This window comes from Falco cherrug, chromosome 2, assembly GCF_023634085.1.
Source record: "Falco cherrug isolate bFalChe1 chromosome 2, bFalChe1.pri, whole genome shotgun sequence".
Lineage (NCBI taxonomy): Eukaryota > Metazoa > Chordata > Aves > Falconiformes > Falconidae > Falco > Falco cherrug.
This window is the reverse complement of record NC_073698.1, coordinates 876,050-896,338: the sequence shown is the minus strand read 5'-3', so window position 1 is coordinate 896,338 and position 20,289 is coordinate 876,050. Positions and strand designations below refer to the sequence as shown.

General features: G+C 50.3%; 1 protein-coding gene across 4 annotated transcripts in view; it reads right to left on the bottom strand.

Moving 5' to 3' along the window:
* SLCO2B1 (solute carrier organic anion transporter family member 2B1) overlaps positions 1-20,289 on the bottom strand; it is a 68,113-nt gene that overhangs the window by 29,058 nt on the left and 18,766 nt on the right. Inside the window, exons 3-7 of one of the 4 annotated variants that reach the window (XM_005445937.4) lie at positions 13,502-13,639; positions 13,239-13,401; positions 11,513-11,740; positions 10,358-10,456; positions 7,235-7,365 (exon numbers count right to left, since the gene is read on the bottom strand). In XM_005445937.4, the coding sequence (XP_005445994.1) occupies positions 7,235-7,365; positions 10,358-10,456; positions 11,513-11,740; positions 13,239-13,401; positions 13,502-13,639 (759 nt within the window). Of the gene's footprint in view, positions 1-7,234; positions 7,366-10,357; positions 10,457-11,512; positions 13,402-13,501; positions 13,640-20,289 lie in introns of those variants that run through there. The other 3 variants (XM_027814869.2, XM_055703087.1, XM_027814866.2) reach the window with 3 other exon arrangements.

Genomic DNA, 20,289 nt, shown 5'->3' with positions numbered 1-20,289 from the left:
GCGGGGTGGAGGAGGCAGGGAGGCTTTTGAGGAAGGAGGATGACGCTCCCTCATGCTTTGCATTAGGAAGAGCATCCCTAACCTGATCTCAGCCTGGGGAAAGCCCCCATTTCCCTGCACGGACATGAATAAAACAGGTATGACTGAGCAGGGCTGAGACCTGAGCATGCTTGGCAGGACAGGTAAATGAAAGCAGCTTGCCTGTGAGCTTTCACCAACCTGTTATTGCACCTGTGAGAAGGTGCTGACAGTCTGGTTTTATTCAAATACACCACTGCAAAAAGGGATAAATAACCTGCTCTGTGACAGAGAGGTTTTCCTTGCTTCATTTGGGGCTTCTACAGAGTTTCCCTCCGGCTGTGCAGAACCTGGCGCTCCCAGCTCAGTGAAAAATAAGGTCAGAGAAGCTATTTTCACATTAAACAAACCAAATGTAAAACCTCATGGCTTGAAAAAGAATTCTTTTCCTCCTACGAGGTCATGCTCCCTACAAGCACTTCATTATGTCTCTTCCAGCAAGTGTGGGTCCCAGCAGGGACTTTATTTCCTAGAGCAGTAAAATAACCAGCCAACAGGCACCTTGCTCACGCTAAATGGGATGATTATTTTTAGCCACTGTTTTTGCCTGTCTTTAAAGCTCCCTGGGGAAAATCCAAACGTGGAGACCACCTCATTCCTGTAACATGCCAGTGGCACCACCACGCCCTGCCATTGGCCCCCAGTTGCTTCCCAGATGGTGCCCTGTATTTCTAGACTGCCTTGGATGGTGCTTGAGGAGCTTTAATGAGGCAGCCTCCAAACATTGCAGCCCCAGGAGCAAATCTTTCCGAAGGATTAAGATTTCTCTGTCCCTGTGCTTTAAACTTTCCCTGCTAACTAATAACCCGAATTGGAGCTGGCAGTTAAGAGTTCCCCATCGGTTATTTTCATTTCAGCTGTTCACTTGCACTGGAAGCACACCGGGTCACTGCTGAATAAACATGGGACGATCTGTATAAATGCAGGCAATCTGTACCCAGGCAGGAACCGGAGAAGTTATTTTTCACTTCCTCAGCACTGTTGCACAATGTCTCTGCTTGCACAGAAGGGTCAGGTTGCTGCCCCAGCTCCGTCCCACCATGCTGGACGTGGGATGTCTGTTGGGACGCCTGGGGACAGCCCCCGACAGAGCCGTCAGCTCTTTGCACCCTGCAAACACCCTGCACGGGTTGGGAAGTCCCCAGCAACCCTGGCAAAGGGCAGGAGGCTCCTTGCAGGCTCAGGCATGCTGGTGCAATCCTGTAATGTAGCTGAGAGCAGCACCAGCATCCACGGGGCAACCTCAGGGCAGGGCAGGAGGGGTCCTGGCTGCATTTGACCTGCAGGAGCTTCTCCTCATCACAAACATTCTGCTTCAGGACCGGAGGGACAGGCGTTGCCAGGACCTTGCCAAGCAATGGTGCCACCTCCAGCGGGAATGGCGATGTCCAAACATTTGAGATGGACATCTGTAGCCACACATGTCCATCACAAACACATCTCTTTCAAGGTTCTCTGTGCTCGCAGCCCACTCCTGCCACTGCACACCAGGTGCTTTGGGGGATAAAATAAGTTGATCCAGCCTTCCCACTGAGGTCCTAAACTTGCCAGCTCCCCACTCCACAGCTTGAGGTACTGCCCAGAGAGATGGGTTTTGCCCTGGGCAAAGGGAGGTGACCTCTTAACCTTCTGCTTTGCCAGGATGGAGCTGCATGTCCAGCTTGGCGTTCCCCTCTTTCCCCAAGCATCTACTCCAACTATCCGGCAGAGCAATTGAAAGTAAAATCTGGAGATACTGTACAGATGACAGGGGACACATCCCCCACCATCCCAGCAGAAAATCCCATCAGACGCACTTTGCTAGGCCATCACGAGTCATCTCATTTCTGCACACCCTGAGCACTCCCACAGCTCACATCCCTCCAGACCCACCATGAAACACCCCCAGAAATCCACCTCCTCTGTTCTGCAAAGGATTTCATCTCCCAGCCTCTCCATCCCATCCCTTGAAGCACAACTTTGCCCCTTCTACCTCCCCCATTAGCAATGCCAAGGACAGAGTGTGGCTCCTTTCCACTCCATTTCTGCACATCTTCCAGCTGAGGTGCCACGTGTGAAGCTTTGAGAGGAAGGACCCAACATGGAAGAGGTTGTCATCCTGCTCACCTCTTCTGGTTGGCACCCACATGACCCCCAGATGGACGGGTACCTTGGGTTAGGGACTGATGGATCAGCAGCAGCCTGTTCTCCCTCCTCAACAACACCAGTGATTTAATAAATAAAGGCAATGCAGTAGGTCCAGTCTCTCCAGACCGAGGCAAAGCAGAACGTGCAGCACCATATGGGAAACCATTAATTACACTGGAGAACATGAACATTAGGAAGGTAAACACAACATGGCTAAATGGGAGGAAGAGAATGGAGCATCCCAGACGGATGTACTGAGCTTCTGTGAGGTGCTGGTGGCTTCCTTGGTGCTTTGGTGCAGAAGCCCCAGCTAATATTTTCAGAAACCCCCTTGGTATAGTGAGACGTCATGTACTACTTAATCTGCAGAGGAGAGGGAAGGTGGGAATTGTCCATGCAGAGGGGGCTGGGACACCATATAGGAAAAATAGGCAACTAAAGGGCTGAAATAACAGAAACCGAACCAAACAGTGCAAAGGGCACAGCCACACATTCAGGGTTTAAAACTAATTTCCACTGCACAGCTGGAAATGCTGGAAATGAAAGGGGGAGGAGAATGAGAAATAGCTCCAAGTCTATCTCTGCATAAGCATCTGGTGCAGCCATGGAAGGAGTCAGTGTGATGTGAGGAAGAACTGAGGACAGTGTTTCCAGGAGAGCTGGGGAAGTGCAGACTCTGCTGTACCACCACTGAGGACCAGATCCAGACTGATACAGCACTGGGAAAACCAGCTTGTGGCTGGGATGGGTGACAAGCAGGGCTGCTGGGATGGAGAAGCTTTTTGGCAGCAGAAGACTAGCTAGCTTCCCTCGCCCAGCAAAAGGAAGGGTTTCTATAACCACACCAATATAGCAATGATTAGGAAAAATTATTTAATCGGGATTACGGGCAGAATAACCAACTAAAGAGTAAAATATAGGGTGGAGATTAGGCAAAGCTTTGCAACATGCAGGGAAATAAGTTTTTGAAACCTGCTACCAGTGAGGCTTAGGAGGAAAGCACTGATGGGATGGACCAATATCCAGTGTGACTGTTAACCGGAGCTGCCAGGGCTTGGACACAACTGGGACATGTAGATCTCCTTCCCATAAAATCCAGCTGAGTTTTCACACAAAGGCATCTGTTTGCAGATGACATGTGCTGACATTACAGGGGAGGCTTTGTCAGGGCGAGGAGGAAGCGTCACTCACCCGCTTTGTGCAGCGTCCAGGGGACGTTTGGTTCTACGTGACTTTGGAGTGTCACAGAACAAAACCTGAACTGGGACAGAGTCGGGTGTACAAGACAGATCTTGCAGGTGAGAAATGCTGGGGGAGGGCAATGCTACTTCTTTTGTATAAGGTCCTCCTGAGAGCACTTTTCCCCTTTTCAAACCCTTTTCACATCACCCACGGAGGTGCAGGGACTGGGGAGGTGCTTTATCAGCTGCGATGCAACAGCTGCTGAACCTGCAGGATGGACAGACACCGTGGCCAAGCAAAAGCACAGGGAAAGTAGTCAGAGTGCAACTGCCTGCATAGGGATGCAGTAACATCGGCAGCAACAGATGGTAAAGCATGAGCTAAACCTTGGCTACTCGGCAAGTGGAAAACACTCAGACACTGTAGTTCCCCACAATCCAGGACACAACCCCAAGAAATGGTTCAGGCACATGAAGGCAGGATTAAACTGAAATTATTGGGAAAAAAATGATCTTGGAAACTGGAAACAGTTTGTCCAGTAACAGCCTCATCCTCTCATGCCTCCCTGAGATCATGACAACTTCATAGCTTTGCTGGGATCGTTTCTCAAATAGGATTATTCAGGATACTTAGGTGCTAGAAACCTACTGAGAAGTATCAAAGCAGAGAAATAAAAATGTTCTGGGTCTGGAGTGGCTGATTTATGAAAAAAGATCAAAAGAGCAAACCCTCATTATCCTTAATGTTAACATTAAGTGCACAAGTCATTCCAGGAACTTCAAAGAAAGAAGCTATCAAATAGAAGTGAAGCTGAAATGTCATTGCAGAATAAATAATCTAGATCTGTCTCAGCTGATGGGAGGAGGCAAATAAATCTCCGAAGAGGCAGAGGGCTGTGCTGTTATTCAGTGTTTGCTGGCTGGTGCCCATTGAGGAGGATGGTCCTTGGTCTGGAGAAGCCACCAAGGGCTCAGATGAGTTGTATGGAGTGAGGCAGGAAGAAGAAAGGCACATGAAGGTAGGATGAGAATCAGAGAAGGGAAATAGTGCTTTTGGCTGTGAGAAGTACTAAGACATGGACCAGCCTTTGCTACTGAGATCTTGTTTGGTGGACTCTGCAGTGGGGAAACACACCCACAGCTTGGTGTGGACACATTATTCCCAGACAGCCCCATCATCTACTGAGACATCTGTGGTCCCAGAGGTCTGCAGACAGCAAGTGGCAAAAGGATAGCTTGGCCTGGGGCACCTGAAATTCCTTTTGGGCCTCCAGAAATGAAGCCCACAGCTGGTGGTGCAGAAACATCTCAGCTTCTTCTGTGGACAGAGCAGATCTGTGCTTTTCCCATGTGTTGTTACGGCTGCTGTGCCTGGAGGTATTTTCTGTGGGTACTATACCGTGCTGGGGCTTTTACAAACATGGTGGGAAAGCCCCCAGCTGATGCTTAAGTACTTGCAGCTTGTGCTTGCTCTACTGATAGCTTTTCGTCCTGCTTTGGACAGGCAGAAACCCTGAAACTGAAAGCAGCCAAGGAAATGCTGACCACTTGAATGAAATGAAGCTGCAGCTGTATTTAGACAGGGTTGACCCAAAGGTTATCACAATGTCCATTCCTGCTGGTCTGTAAAACCCTGTGCTGAGCCCATCCCTCCCTTCCCTTCTTGCAGCATGTTGGGGACGGGGCTTTGTGCCGCAGAGCTGCCACAGGGGTCCCACCTTCCCTCACTGCAATGCCACATCTCCCCCTCTCCATCCCAAACCAGAGCCGAGCACAAGAAGAAACAACAGCTTTGCTCTGTGTAGTGAGAGGACATTGCAAGCAACCCTAAAGCCACAGCAGGAGCCACCACAGTGCTGGGGACCTACAGGAAAAGGGTGGCTGCTCCTCCGGGGGCAGAGGCAGGTAACATTGGAGTCAACACTTTCCCAGAGCTGAGCTTTGTGCACGACACACATTACCCTCCTGCGCTGCATGTCTTACCAGCTCTACCCATCCCTCCTGCATGGTTTTGAGATTTATCCCTGGCTGATGATCTTTTGGAGGGGAACCATGCCTCTAACACGCTCTAACTCGGTGGCCTTAGAGAGGCTGCTGCCTCCAGCTCACTGCAGGGGGTTGCCCTTCCTGATGGAAAAGCGGTCACAATTCTACCCTTAGCCAAACCCTGATTTACCACAAGAGCAAGCAGGAGAAAGTGATTTACATTTTCCTTTCTGCTATACCTACAGAAAATCACCCGTGATAATGCAGATTTCCTACAAAGCTTTGAGCGCTCCCACCGCAGACAGATGTTTGGCCCAGAACAGCATCTGGCAAAGTTGCTACAGAGGTATTTTTTTGTTTTTTAAGCAGAGCCCCTTGCTGCTGCTGGCATGGGATGGGCATGAGCTGGCTTGGCTGGCCCTGACATCTCCTGTCCTGCAAGGGGGGCAGAATGTTGCCATCGTTTAGGTAATTTTCTTATTATTGTTTTTTTAGTGTAAGCAGTTTCCAAAAGCTTTCTGGGGGAAATGGTATAATGGGGAGAAATTCAGTAAGACCCGGGGTGCAAAGGGTGCTAAGGTATGTGGGACTGTTCTCTACAGATGTCAGCCAGCAGAGTAGAGTGAAATCTTCCTGATTTTTTTTTTTAAAATCAATATCCAACCAATCCTTCCTTAAACTCTTCAAAATTTTTTGGGCTGATCAGAGTGCAGCACTTGCAATAAAGCACAGTTGTTTTAGTTCAAAGTACATTATTTTCTCTCAAAAGCCATTTATGAAATTAATATTCCCATCAGCCCTAATAAAGAACCTTTCTCCTAAGATGTAATGCACCCTTGCACGCTGAGCAGGTTCTGCTAATATACATCATCCGTAATGACCTTAAAGCAAACCAAGCTTCACAAGGATAAATCAGGCACGTTGCATTCAGTATTGCCCTCCTCCCACAAAGCTCTGAGCACTTTCCACCCCATTACCTCGCAGGACTGCAGCACCTCTGCAAACCTCACAACATATATAACTTAGGAGTAGATCGTTGTACACCTAGAAGTGTAACTGGTATAACAGGTCACATTTTCCCAGGCAGGTGAAACCCAAATCTCTCTAAGAGTTGCTCATTCCCGTGGAAATTCAGGCAGCTGCAGGAGAAATGAAGAATTCTTCTGCACCAGACAGCACACGGACTTGTTTAGGCAAGAGAGTTTCAATGTTGCCCCAAGGTAAAATATACGTGAAAGGCAATTACACAGGCTAGAATACAGCCAAGGCATCCAGACGAGCACAATTTCACCTACTAAGCGCGTTCCAGCAACTCCAGGAACATTCAAAACCATAGCATGATGCCTTCTCTAAAAGAACAATTTGCTTTGTGGCATCCCTCACAACACGCTGGGACCCGCAGCCAGCAAAACACTTGGGAAGCTCGCAAGCTGTTTTGTATCTTGGCATGAGCACTGAAGCACTCAGGAGGGCTCTGTAGAAGTAGAAAAAAACCCCAACTTGGTAGTAAATACAGGAGGGTTGCTGTGAGAAGAACCTCAAGCCAGACAGAGCTTTCCCAGTGTTACATGTTCCTACACAGATGAATCAACACGCAGGTGCTACTTCAGTGCCCCACCAAGGAAATTATCACATCCATTAAACTACCTGCACCATGCCGGTACTCATGAAGCATCAGCTTAACATACAAGAGCCTCTGACACGGGAGATGAGAGCAAACTACAGCTCACATCTGACTTCGGGATGCAGCTATAAACCGCATGCCCACCTTGATAGTCACGTGTCCCACAGACGCAGCAGCTAATGCTGGTGGTGAGGGAGGAACATGGAGATAAATCCACGAGGGATTGGTGTGCAAATACCTCTTTTGGCATTTCCCGTGGGAAGAAGAAATAAGGCATTGCAGACAGGGCCACGAGACTGGCTGCGACCAGGAAACCGAGCCACCAGGCACCGACCCACCGTGGGTCTTTATTCATGAGCTGGACTTCATCTGCAACACAAATGGAGAAACAGGCATTAAATCAAAGGTGAACAGAGGGAGCCCAGTGCACCAAAGGGATGGCGATGGGTGGCCCCGCTTACCACAAATTTCAGCCAGCTCCAAAGTGGTGTCTCCCAACCTGGGAATCAATGGTTTTGGGGTCTGAGCAGCATTTGCACGTGATGCATCCAATGGTGCTAAATCACATTCCATTCTTTGTTATCACCAGGGGTGCCTAAAAACCCACTCAGCCCTTTGATGGAGGCAACTAGGACAGGGGGATGTCCTAGATCCGGAAAGGCAAAGGAAAGCATCCCCATCACAGCTTTTTCAGAGAAAGGATACCCATGTTGTGAAAAGCCTGGAAATACTCAAGGGGATAAATTCATGACATCTATCCATACGGAAGGGAAAAACCTTTCTTAAGATTAAAATCATAGAACTGTAGAATCATGGAATGGTTTGGGTTTGGAAGGGACCTTCAAGACCAGCCAGTCCCACCCCCCGCCAGGGGCAGGGCCCCCTCCCCCCAGCCCAGGCTGCTCCCAGCCCCGTCCAGCCTGGCCTTGAGCCCTGCCAGGGATGGGGCACCCACAGCTGCTCTGGGCAGCCTGGGCCAGCGCCTCGCCGCCCTCACGGGGAAGGGTTTCTTCCTCATGTCCAACCTAAATCTCCCCTCTCTCAGCTTCAAGCCATTCCCCCCTGTCCCACCACTCCCTGCCCTTGCCCAAAGCCCCTCCCCAGCTTTCCTGTCGGCCCCTCCAGGCACTGGGAGCTGCTCTAAGGTCTCCCCGCAGCCTTCTCCTCCCCAGGCTGCACAGCCCCAGCTCTCCCAGCCTGTCCCCACAGCAGAGGGGCTCCAGCCCTCTGACCAGCTCCGTGGCCTCCGACGGGCCCGCTCCAACAGGTCCATGTCCTTATATTGGGGGCTCCAGAGGTGGACGCAGTAAAATGGAGTTAACTACCGTTAACTCTCAGCAGCCAGGAGCAGTGGTTTAGTTTTCCGCAGTCTGGCTGCCCACAGAAGGACCCCCTGTTCACAGCAGGACTGGGACCCCAGAGCTGTGCCCACCAGTCTGGTCTGTCAGCCAGTACCTGGTTTGCAGCTCAACCAACAGAAGGCAATTGTTAGAAATGCCTTAATAAGGATTATATCCCTTTCTTCTGTCTGTCTTTCTTCAGCCGGCCCAGCCTCCCCCACTGCCGAGCTCAGGGCACTCTGCCAAAGACAACATTTTCTGTGGGGAGGGTACTTGGTGTAAATAAAACAGGATATGCAGAAGCCGGAATGCAAATTCACAACAGGGTGAGCCTGAACCAAGAAATATTTCTACAGAAAAAGGGGATACCTGTGGTTAGACAGTATTCACGAGCAATCCCAGGAAATGAGTCCTCCCAGAAACCTCTTCCTTAGCTGTGAGGTTTAACACAAACGAGCTATTCTCACTGCAGGGGTGCAATTAAAACTGCAGTCAGTTCACTGGCTTTCGGTAGCGTAGATACTGCCACATCTAATCCCCCATCTCTGGAAGCAACAAATGGTAGGTCAAAGAAATTTGATAATATCTTCCCTGCAAGATGTATGGAGCAAACTGGAATTTTAAATCCCTTCCTGAACAAACACCAATATTTTTTTTCTAGGAAAACATGGGGTTACATTAGATTCAGCATTAAGCAGCCACAGCTCGCTAGCTTTTCCCAGTAGGCTGAAGGTAGCTCTAAAACCGGGTGTTCTCCAGTTCTGGCTACTCAGGCACATTTCTCATTCAGCATCCATCTGCAGCAGGTGGCCTAGGAGAACCGAGCACCAGGGTGTGCAGGCAGACAGCAGACCCTAATCCCATTTCTTCATCCTTCAGAGGCAGATGAGCAAAAAACATCTCACCAAGACTCCCCCACTGAGGAGGATGGATAGCTGCAGCAATAAGCTTGGACGTGGCAGTGTCAAGACTAGACTGTGCTCTTTGTGATGCAAATATCATAAATGTGTATGTTGACAAAGTGCAGGTGAAAAAAAATCTGGTGAAGTCAGTGAGCGGGAACGAGCTGGAGGCTCTGAGAAGGAGCCAAAACTAATGCATCTGTAGTGTCAACAGCCACTGCTCATCCAGCCTCAGACCTGATGCTCTCTCTGGTCACCACCCGAAGGAGCCTGTCTGCCCCTTTTGTCAGATGAGGATGTGCAGAGTTGTATAATGTGTGTTTGCTCTGTTAATAACCAGGAAAGAGCCAAGATTCAAGAGCAGCCAAACAGGAGACGACTACAAATACTTCAATAGCACGGCTCAGGAAGAGACATTTGAAAAGGAAATCCCTTTCACGCTCCTTCCTTGCCCTATTCAGCATTTCCCTTCCACTTGTTTTCACCTTCCTTCCTCCCGCCCTCCCCTCCCCTCTGCTCCTTCACGCCAGGGTGCTGGTACCCATTCTCCATTCCTTTTCTCTTATTTTTTTCCCTCCATCTTGCTCTTTCACATTTTTTTCCAGGTTTTTCTCGTCCCCCACATCCACACTCTTCCCCGCTGCTGGCTGACAGCAAAATGGTCCAGCTGCTGTTGCTGGCATATGGCAGAAAATTCGCAGAAGAATGGACATCAGGTCTGCTCTAAAAGCACAATGCAGATGGACAACCCTCTAATCAGACCTGGCAGCAGCCCAGGGGTGAGGGTTCCCCAGGTCTGAAGGATGTTATTAAAATATGGGATACCAGCAGCCATGGGGCTAGGTTTAACCCTGCAGATGCGTGGTCGGGTGGGAAGGACACATTTATCTGGGCCACCCCCCTCCAGCGCTGATGGGAGCGGTCTCAGAGCATCCCCCGGTGATGGAATTGATTTAAGAGGGGAGACAGCAGGCAAAGGGAGCCAGCCCCTGCCCCACAGGTTGCACCCTCATCACTGGGGGGTGGGATGCCCAGAGTGGGGCTGGACTGCTGCTGGCCCAGTAAATGGGATGCAGTGTGAAGGGTGCTGGCTGCCTCTCTGAGGGCACGTTCACTCACCTCCAGTGACTTTGTCGATGTCGACGTAAAAACGCAGCATGGCAGAGCCCAGCATGAAGCCCACCCCTGGCCCGATGACAGTCACAGAGAACAAGATGCCTGCAGAGGGGTGAGAGCAGAGAGGGGCTCAGCCCTGTGTGAAGGGACCACGGGGGCAAGAGATGCCTTGAGGCAGGACTGGGCTGGACCAGTGCCCACCACATCTGCCTCCAGCACAGGCTATTTCCCTAGCAGCTTTCTTATCTCATCCCTTTCAAAAGATAACAACCCTATTTTTTCCATGCTCTGTTCACAAGAAAGGTTTGCAAAACTCAGATCTTTCCTGCCACTTCAGCTTCCTAGAAAGACTGAAATACACCCAGGAACAAGATGTGCCCCTCAGCATAAAAAATCCAAAGGTTTTTTTTACAAGATGGAGATAAAAGTGAATTACTGATGAAAAAATTAAACAAATCTAAGATTCAACTCCTTTCTTAGAGGTGATCATTTCAAGTAGTTTTGGAGCATCTACTAGAGCAACATTTGATGCAGTAATTCCAGTTTCTCGACAGTAATGGCCTGGGTTTGAGCCACCCTTGCTGTCCCATTCAGTTCAAAAGGCTGTCACAGTTAACAGCTGCAAGAGTTAGAAGGACCTGTAAGGACCACCTCATCCATCCCACCACCCTGGGACATCCCTTTTAGGTGTGTCTTCTCCAGCAGCCCTTCTGCTGAAGGATACTTGCCTACCTCCCAGACGGTTGATGCTGCTTTTTTAGCTTCCTATAATTTTCCCTATATCTAAACAAAATCTTCATGGCTGCATCTGCAGCCCATAGCTGCCTCTTGTGAACACAGAGATCAGATTATTCCTGTTCTCTTTGTTGAAGCCTTTTTTGGTGGAGGACACAGTCATTACGCCCATCTCCAGCTTATCACTCTCAGGTCCAAAGTCCCAGCATCTCCCCTAAATCATCTTTTCCAGCACCCCTGGTCTGTCTGCAGTTTGACCAAACTTGAAGCAGATGATAAGCTATTTTTGTGGAAACCTTCCTAGAGCTGGGTAGAGCAGAAGGGCTATAGCCATCTCTGTTCTCATTAATGCAAATTAGTCATCTGGCCTTGCTATTAACTTAATTCTGATTTCCCCTCTTCCCACAGCAACCCCAGCCTTACCCAAATAGAGGGGGGAGTTCCTCTCGCTTGCAAAGTCGTCGATGTAGGAGATCCCAAAGGGCTGGATGGGGACACCTCCAACGCCCAGCAGCGCCTGGGCGGTGAACAAGACAAGGAGAACCTCGTGGTTCTCTCTGGCAGCGTGGGGGGTGCAGCCAGCATTGCTGAGGTTCCCCCAGGACCCCGGGACCCCAGGCTGGCACAGGTCGGTGGTGTTGCTGAACATGCCTGCCATGACAAGGGGAGCAGATCTAAGGAGCTTGGTTTGGAGAAAGCGTTTCCCTAAGACAGCAGCAAGCGTGTAGGTATGCACGTGGTAGATGTCAGGTGAAGGAAAATGCAAAGAAAGTGCAGAGATTGCTGTGCAGGTGTTCACAGTGAGATGGGTGCATGTGCCATGAAAAGCCACCTCCGCTGAAAATGCAGAGCTGAGATCACTTCCAGGACCTTTGATAGATCTTGCAATAAAGGTAAGTGAGAAAACCTGCAGATTTTGTGAATAGCTGCTCAGGAAACCAGAACGCGTTTTACCCAGAAATGGATTGCAAAGTGAAAGTGCTGATTCTAGCAGCTTTATCTTCCTTAAAATGCTCAGGGAGGCGGTGGTGGTGTTTGTAGCAGGATTTCCATGGTTATGCCCCAAATAACATGCAACTCTTGAGTGCACGACACAGGGCCACCTGCACCAGCACTGCTGAAACATAGCTAATTGTTCCAAACTGTCCTTAGCAGCTGACCCCTGTTTGCAGACATGAATTATTCACCTATTTAAGTCTTCCTTTACTGTCTGCAGCTGTGTGAACCAGCTGTGCTCTCTCTGAAGAGTCAGAAAAAAGCTGTTTAATGAAGGCTTCTAAAAGATTTGCTGGAGCTTCATGGCAGGATTTGGGAAGGTAATAGAGAGTGAAGGTTCTCTTCTTTTTCTCTTCTTTTTCTCTTCTTTTTCTCTTCTTTTTCTCTTCTTTTTCTCTTCTTTTTCTCTTCTTTTTCTCTTCTTTTTCTTTCTCACCCTTCACCTTCTTTCAGGGACAAATCCCAAATCCACCCTGACCTGTTCCTCTGTGAGTGATTTAGTCCTGCACGTTTCTCACAGGAGGTTGATTTTCTGGTGGGATCCAAAAACTCAGAGCATTCCCTGAAAGATGGCTCAGCTAGACAGAGGAAGATGGGTGGGTGAGGTGCCCCACAAGCAGCAGAAGTTAGGTGTGAAACTGATGCTCCCTTATTACACACAACAGCATTTCACCCCCAAAGCTGCCCCCGACATCGGGCTGAGTCAAGCTCCTTCCCAGACCTCTCATTTCCCTTCTGCAAAGGGCCTCAGGTGATAGAGTTTATGAGACTTTCTCTTATCTACATTAGGAAAATAAGGGAGCAGTTCACATGCATGAGGACAACTTGGCTCAACTCGTGGAAGCTGAGAGCCCAGATGGCTGGAGAAGACCAGAAGTACCTGGTGTTTGCCTGCTGTGTGGGTGTGCAGAAGGCAAGGGGAACCAGAGGCACAGCTTACGTTTTGATTGTTTTCGTGCCCTTGCCCATGGTTCCAGCTGTCCCCTGGCTCTGCTTCCCACCATCAGTTGTTGCCTCTCAGGGCTGAGATGATTACCTTCTCAGAAAATTAAAATTTCTTGAGGAGAAACCTACAGCTTTCAGGTCCCAACCCCTCCAGGGAAAGTAATTCCCTTTTTCTGTTACAAAAGGCATATATTCCTAGAGTACCTACTGGCAACGGACCGGTCATACTCGTAGGGTCCAGTTATGAAGTGGGGGAGAGACATGAGGAACCCAGCCAAGGAGACGAGGATGGCACCGCAGCCGATGAAACGAGGTCGGTGCACTCGGCTCCCGAAGTAACTTACAAAGACAATCAGCAACGTGTTCCCAACCTGCAGCAGGACACACAGACCAAGAGGTCTCACAAAGGAATGACAGGAGCACGGGGACAACGTCCACCAGGTAGACTGGGAGAAGCAAGCTGTTTTTCACCTCGTTGAAGGAAGCAAGCAGCCCTGATGTCTGGCTGGAGAGGCCATATCGTCTCTCGATGGTCGATATGGAGCTCTTCAGATAGCCGGAGACCAGGAGCTGGGACAGCTGCAGAAGCCCGTGGCAGAAAACGAAGAACTGTCAATACAAAAAGAGAGTGTCCAGCACGATTACTGGGAGCTGCAACAGAACCAACTGCATGTCCCACACAAAGGCACGATTACTGAACATAAAACCTTTGACCATGAGCCTCTGAAATGTTACCCCTGCACCTGCCATCAGCAGTTTTCTGAAATCAGCTCAGGGCCATTAAACTCTGCTCTGGCAAAAATTACAATAGGGTTAGTATTTGCGAGGAGAGTCTGCTTTCTTCAGCTGAAAGTGGCTTTGGACAAATGGATCATTTCAGCTGGGATGGTGCTAGTTTGTGTTGGCCTTGACCCTGAGATCCAGCAGCAGAAGTGGGATGTTGCACAACCTTCCCGCTCCTGTCCAGCCTGAGTCAGGCAGCCATCCCCAGTGCTGGCAGCAGCTCTTCTGGGACAGGAATGAGCCCTTCCACACACAGCAACAAACAGTTTCTTTAGAGAAAGTCAGGAGAAGGTCAGGGAGAGTAATTCAGACCTTCTGTTTTCCTTTCCTTCCTGGGAAGCCCTGGATGTAAGGGACTTATCTCCTTTCAGAAAATGCGATGATTCTTTTCCACCTGCAGAAGGAAACCTTATCAAAGACTGTCATCCCCCAGAAAATCATCTGACCTCATCTCTTCCAGAATTTGGGGCATACTGGTGCTTTGCTTCCCACGTGGCTTGACCGGCCACACCATTAGAGAGCAGCATCCATCTTCCTGCTCCTCGTGCAGAAGCATTTTGCAAATGCCAAAAGAGGGATGGTGACCACCTCCCCTTCATCCAGAGCTCTGCAAACTACTCAGCAAAGGAAAGGAGCTGGCAAGCTGTCTCCTTCCCTGCTGCCACATGGCTCTCCATAGGCATCCTTCCAGTCCCCAAACAAGTTAAAACAAAGTGAAAAACAGCCACGGAGGGGCTGAAGTGTGTCCAGAGCCGGGCAGGGGCTGGGGAAGGGGCTGCGGCACAGCTCTGGGCGGGCGGGGGGAGCTGGGGGGGCTCAGCCCGGAGAAAAGGGGGCTCAGGGGGGCCCTTCTGGCTCCCTACAGCTGCCTGGCAGGAGGCTGCAGCGAGGGGGGTCGGTCTCTGCTCCCAAGGAACCAGCGGCAGGACAGGAGGGAACGGCCTCCAGCCGCACCAGGGGAGGTTCAGGGTGGGCACTGGGAGAAATGTCTTCCCCGACAGGGTGGCCAAGCGCTGGCACAGGCTGCCCGGGGACGGGGTGCAGGCACCGTCCATGGGGGGGTCAGAAGACGTGTGGATGTGGTGCTTGGGGACATGGGTTAGTGATGGACTTGGCAGTGCTGGGTTAATGGTTGGACTCGATGACCTGAAATGTCTTTTCCAACCGAAATCTGTGGTTCTATGATTCTATGAGACAGACCACTCAGCCGAGTGCAGGACAGGCAGTATCCCTGGGTCCTTTCAGAGCTGCTACCCTCAGCCTTAGATGCTGCCGAAAACCACAGGGTGCTGCTTTTGGTAGATGTTTTCCCAGTGGCTGGCTGGAGTGGGGCATTGCTCCAGCTCCATGTGTTTTGCAGCCAGCTCTCACCAGGCAGTAGTCTTGCCCAGAGGAGCTGCTCAGCCTGGCCTGGATTTCTGCTATGTCTTGTTCTGATCCAGGGCTGAAGTGGGGTCGCTGCCGAACTGGACTGCTCTGTAGGCAAAGGGACTATTTACAGCACAAAAAGGGAAAAAGAGGATGGTCAAGCCCCCTTGGCTCCCTGACAACTGGAAAATTGGGGTATGGGTATCACCACCAAAAGTGATGCGCTGGCATCATACAAAGCAGGATGCAATCCACAACCTTCCCCCCTCCAGGCTCATGTCACCACTGAGAGATGCAACAAGTTTTGACCAAGAAAACATCAATGAGCCTAAGGAAAGCTTTCCCAGAGTCAGCTTTGCTAAAACTCCTACTTTCCTGCAAGATGTGCTGACTATGTCCAGGTACTGTTTCCTGAATACACAAGTTCAGATGGAAATGCTGAAGCCAGATTCATTTTTTCCTAGGCACCCACAGCACACAGGCCAGCGAGTACCCAAATCCAAGACCTTCACAGCATGTTGGCCTACACCAGCTCAGCAGCCTCACATCCTCTTCAACACAGGAGGTCAAAATGGTTTGGGAATCTGGTATTTTACTCTCCTCCATCTGGGCAAACTGAAGCACAGAAAAGAGAGATGGCCCTGCAAAGGATTTGCAGTGGCTTGGTGTCAGCGCCAGGCATCTGGGTCCAGGGGCTGTTTGCTGCTCGCCATCAGGTCACAGCACGGCTGGTGACCTGTCAGGAAAAGAAGGAACAGGCCCATGGACCGTAGATCTGCTGGAGAGATGTATGTCCCTCTTTGTCTTTGGCTGCACACATGATGATGCATTTTGTCCTGCAGCAAAACCCACTTGTTTACATTTCTGTATCTGACCACAACATCAGGGTCTCTAACTTGTATGGTCCAGAAAGACAGTCTTTGTGCCTGGAAGATGAGACCATTATTGACACCAGCATGACCCTGGTAAACAGAGGGGGAGATTTCCCTGAGGACCAGCTGCTGCAGAGCATAAGCTCAGCTCTGCTTGAGAACCACAGGGTGTAATTGCCTACAGCACCTCCAAGACACCAGAGGTCATATGGACAGGCACACCAACATGCATTTCTGTCCCAGGAGATCTCAGCAGGGCTAACCTTACAAAACCTGCTTTCATCTAAATCCTTCCCTGCCAGCAGAGCTGGCTTCTTCATACTTGCAGCAAAAGGAGGGAGAAGCAGCAGGCAGCAGCGCTGTTACACATGAAGGCAACACACTACAATCAAACGATGCCTGCTTATCAGCTCCCAGGGAACAAACGCCTCAACCCAGAGCATTCCTTTCCACCCTCTCAAAGTACAGGCTGTGAATCCTGTCCGCATCGTAAGCCTAATGTGGCCAAAATGGAGTGAATCAGGTCACCAAGAGCCATGAATCAGGTCTCCTCCCTTCAAAGACAGTTTTGGTTGAGTCCCGAAGGTTGAGTCTATACTTGTAAATGAACCCAGCTGGGGACCATTCTCTGATACCCAGGCCACTGGGAACAGTAGCCTGCATCCATCTTCACCAAACTTCAGAACAGGGCAGTTTCACCCAAAACACTTGCTGGGAATGGTCCCCAGTTCTCAGCTTCACAGTTTTTGGGGAAAAGTAGCAGCTGGCCCAGGGCCAAGTCATGGAGTAGGTGATAATTCAGAGGTACAGCCAGGTGAGCTGTATGCTGAGGTCTGCTCAGGGTCTTGGTACACAAAATGCCCCCTCCCCTCTTGGAGGAACTGATCCAGGGACTGGCATCAATGTATCTAGCTGTGGTTCCCCAAGCCTGTGCTGGGGTGAAGGTCCAAGGGCGGGCTTGGTCCTGCCTTTGCAATCATGGAATCAGATAATGGTTTGGGCTGGAAGGGACCTTCAAGACCAGCCAGTCCCACCCCCCGCCAGGGGCAGGGCCCCCTCCCCCCAGCCCAGGCTGCTCCCAGCCCCGTCCAGCCTGGCCTTGAGCCCTGCCAGGGATGGGGCACCCACAGCTGCTCTGGGCAGCCTGGGCCAGCTCCTCGCCGCCCTCACGGGGAAGGGTTTCTTCCTCATGTCCAACCTAAATCTCCCCTCTCTCAGCTTCAAGCCATTCCCCCCTGTCCCACCACTCCCTGCCCTTGCCCAAAGCCCCTCCCCAGCTTTCCTGTCGGCCCCTCCAGGCACTGGCAGCTGCTCTAAGATGCCCAAGAATACAGCCACACCATAATGTTCATCACAGGAGGATTATAATTTTCTTGCAGCAACCTGCTGCTTGTAGCTCCAGTCATCCAGACCAAACTCCTTCACTAGAAGAAGGTTCCTGCATTTTCTACAGCCCACAGAGCAACCATCACCTGTCTCCAGCACCACCACACCACCACCACCACCCCCCACACTCAGGTCTGGGGGATGCCCTCCATGCCACAGTCTGGAAGCCAGGACTTCAGGGGATAAACATCCTGTCTTGGAGAGCAGAGAGCTCCTTCACTGAAATCTGCAGTGCATTTTGATAGACTTATCTTTCCCTTTTCCGGAAAAGAAAAGCAGTGTTGCAGGTTCTGGGGAACACAGAGAAGAGCACAAGCCTGGGTCAATGCAAGGGTATGAGGATATTGTTGGTGTCATGACATCTCAAGGGGATTGCAGCAGCCTAAGGACACCAGAGGTGGAGGACAGGGCGCCTGGGTAACTCCAGGAGCTGGTGGGGTGGTTAAAGAGCCCTCAGGGATGCACCATGTCCGACCGAGGGAGCAAGGGCGGTGAAAGAGCTGCAAAGGCATCCAACCGCAGTGCAAACAGCAGGAAGAAACAAAGGGAAGGAAATCCCCATGGGCTGCCGGGCAGAGCTTCCTAAGATCAAGCTATCAATAGCAGTTTTTAATTAAACATTTCAATCTCTTTTCCTCAATGTGGGCCATTTCTAAAAATGACTGCTAGCAACCAAACACATTAGAGGGGCCAACATCTAACATTTCTGCGCTGTGTGTGTTGAAAGAGCAGAGACTGAAAGATTTATGAAAGCCTGGGTACCCAGGTGGTGACTGCACTAGGTGCTGCACAAACGTTTTCAGGCACAAGTCAGAACCCCAGAGCAAGCAGGGAAACGTTTTCAAAGTCAAAATCAAGGTAGAAGTGGTTGAGAAGGAAGAAACAAACAAGGAATGTGAAGACCGTTGCCTGCATTTTCTCCAACTTCTGCAGTGACTATAAAGCAGCTAGTTTGGGGAAGATGTCACAGACACTTGGCTTTTTGCAGGATCTGCCAGACTTCCTGCATTTCCCATTTCTCTATGATGGTGATTTGCTTTCCTAAGGTAGCAAAGTGGGAGGTCTTGCAATTGAAGCTCTGCAAGGCCAAGTCTCCTTCTTGCTCCTCAGGGAGTCATTGCGGGCAACCACCCTAACCATGGGGCAGTTTTAGGCTGGGGAATATTTTAACGAGTGCGAAATAAAGTAATTGTTGTCATGTGATTTCCAGTTTGCCCCATCATAGCTATGATGATGGTGGTCGGTGTTTGAGACCCAGCAGTGTGTCTGTCACGGGGCTCCCCTGGAACCTCCTGTGATATTTGGTGTAGGGCTGACCACATGCAGACTCAGGTGCCACTCTACACCTTTCTCAGCTAGATCTGGGAAACAGCCCATGCCACAGGGCAGGCAGATCCTATATAGCATCACCTTTCCATGCCATCTAGTTACCTTTCCCAAGGACTCAAGGCTGGAGTTCCTCCATGACTGGACTTGGGACTGGTGCGATCAGCTGGCCTAGGTCTGATGGGCTACCACAGCAACAGGAGAAGATCAGAAGGTGACCTGGATCTGCAGATACTAGCCTTTTCCCCAAGACCTGAGTCCTGACAGCAGGACATATCCACAGAAAGACAGGAGCAGCCCCAGAGCTGGGTTCTCCCAGAAGCAACCCCAAGCCCAGCTCTCTGGCACCTCTTTCCCGTGAAGGGCCAAGCCATACTCATAATTTCACCCATCTACATCAGTAGAATTAAAACAATTCAGAGAATACAAACAAGCACTTGCATAGGCTGAGGAGGAAGGAAGGGAGAGGTTTTTAATGGCTTTTTTTACATAAACATATCTGAAACATTATTATAAGAGTCTGCTCAGGCTCTCCGTTGAGATAACACCAGATGTTGCACTAGACCAGGGACCGATGTAGCCCTGCCAAAACCAGCACCTTTGCAGTGCCAGGGTGCAGAGCAACCTTCCTCCTCTGGAGCTGTGCCACCATCACTTCCCGTCACCAGTGAGGCATGGAGAGTGCCTAAGACCTCTTCCCAGAGGGAAGGGCAGCATCCCTGCCAGGCCTGTGCTCAGGTGCCCTCACCCGCAGGCAGCGATGTCCCAGCCCAATGCTTACACCCTCCACAACCAGCACTGGGATGGGTGCATCTCTGCTCTACCACACGTCAAAGGAGGAGCTTCTCTGCAATCATGCACACCAGAAGGAACTTGCTGCTTTTCTGCTGTTCTCTATATTTTTTCATATATTTTTGCAGGCTTTGCTCTACTAAGCTTGTATCACATCAGCAAGCTGCTGTTGCTCCCTCTCCCTTAGTGTAAGAGAATAGAGAAATGTACTCAATCCTAAACAGCCAGTAAATTGCAGACCTGGGGGTTGAACACAAATACCCCCTCTCTTAGCGGTCTGCAAAAAAATTCTTACAAAGCTTCCATTGTGTTCCTGGTGTTGATCGTGCAGTTTGGCAACAGATCTTCCATGTAAGGGCTCTGAAAGCCGCGCACCCAGTCTTGCCCCCGTTGTCAGAGGGAAGTCCCTATCACACTGTTTCCATGTGTTTGGGAGACTTTTGCTGCTATTTTAAGAAAGGGGTTTGTGCCTTAGCACATGATAAAATCCCATGCACTAGGCTGTGCATACAGAGAGGGGAAAATGGGCCTGGGAGGAATCAGTTTTTTCCACTTCAATCAATACCAGTTGCATGTAATTGGGCACGAGTCCCTACCACTGCATAGATCCACTTGTAATAAAAGCTCGGGGCAGGGTCAGCTCTGGTTTGTTCTTGAACTAAAGCACAGAGCAGAAAACATCAAGGGCTGAAGCTCCCACAGAGAGTGAATGTCCTCAGCCAGCTCCTCGAT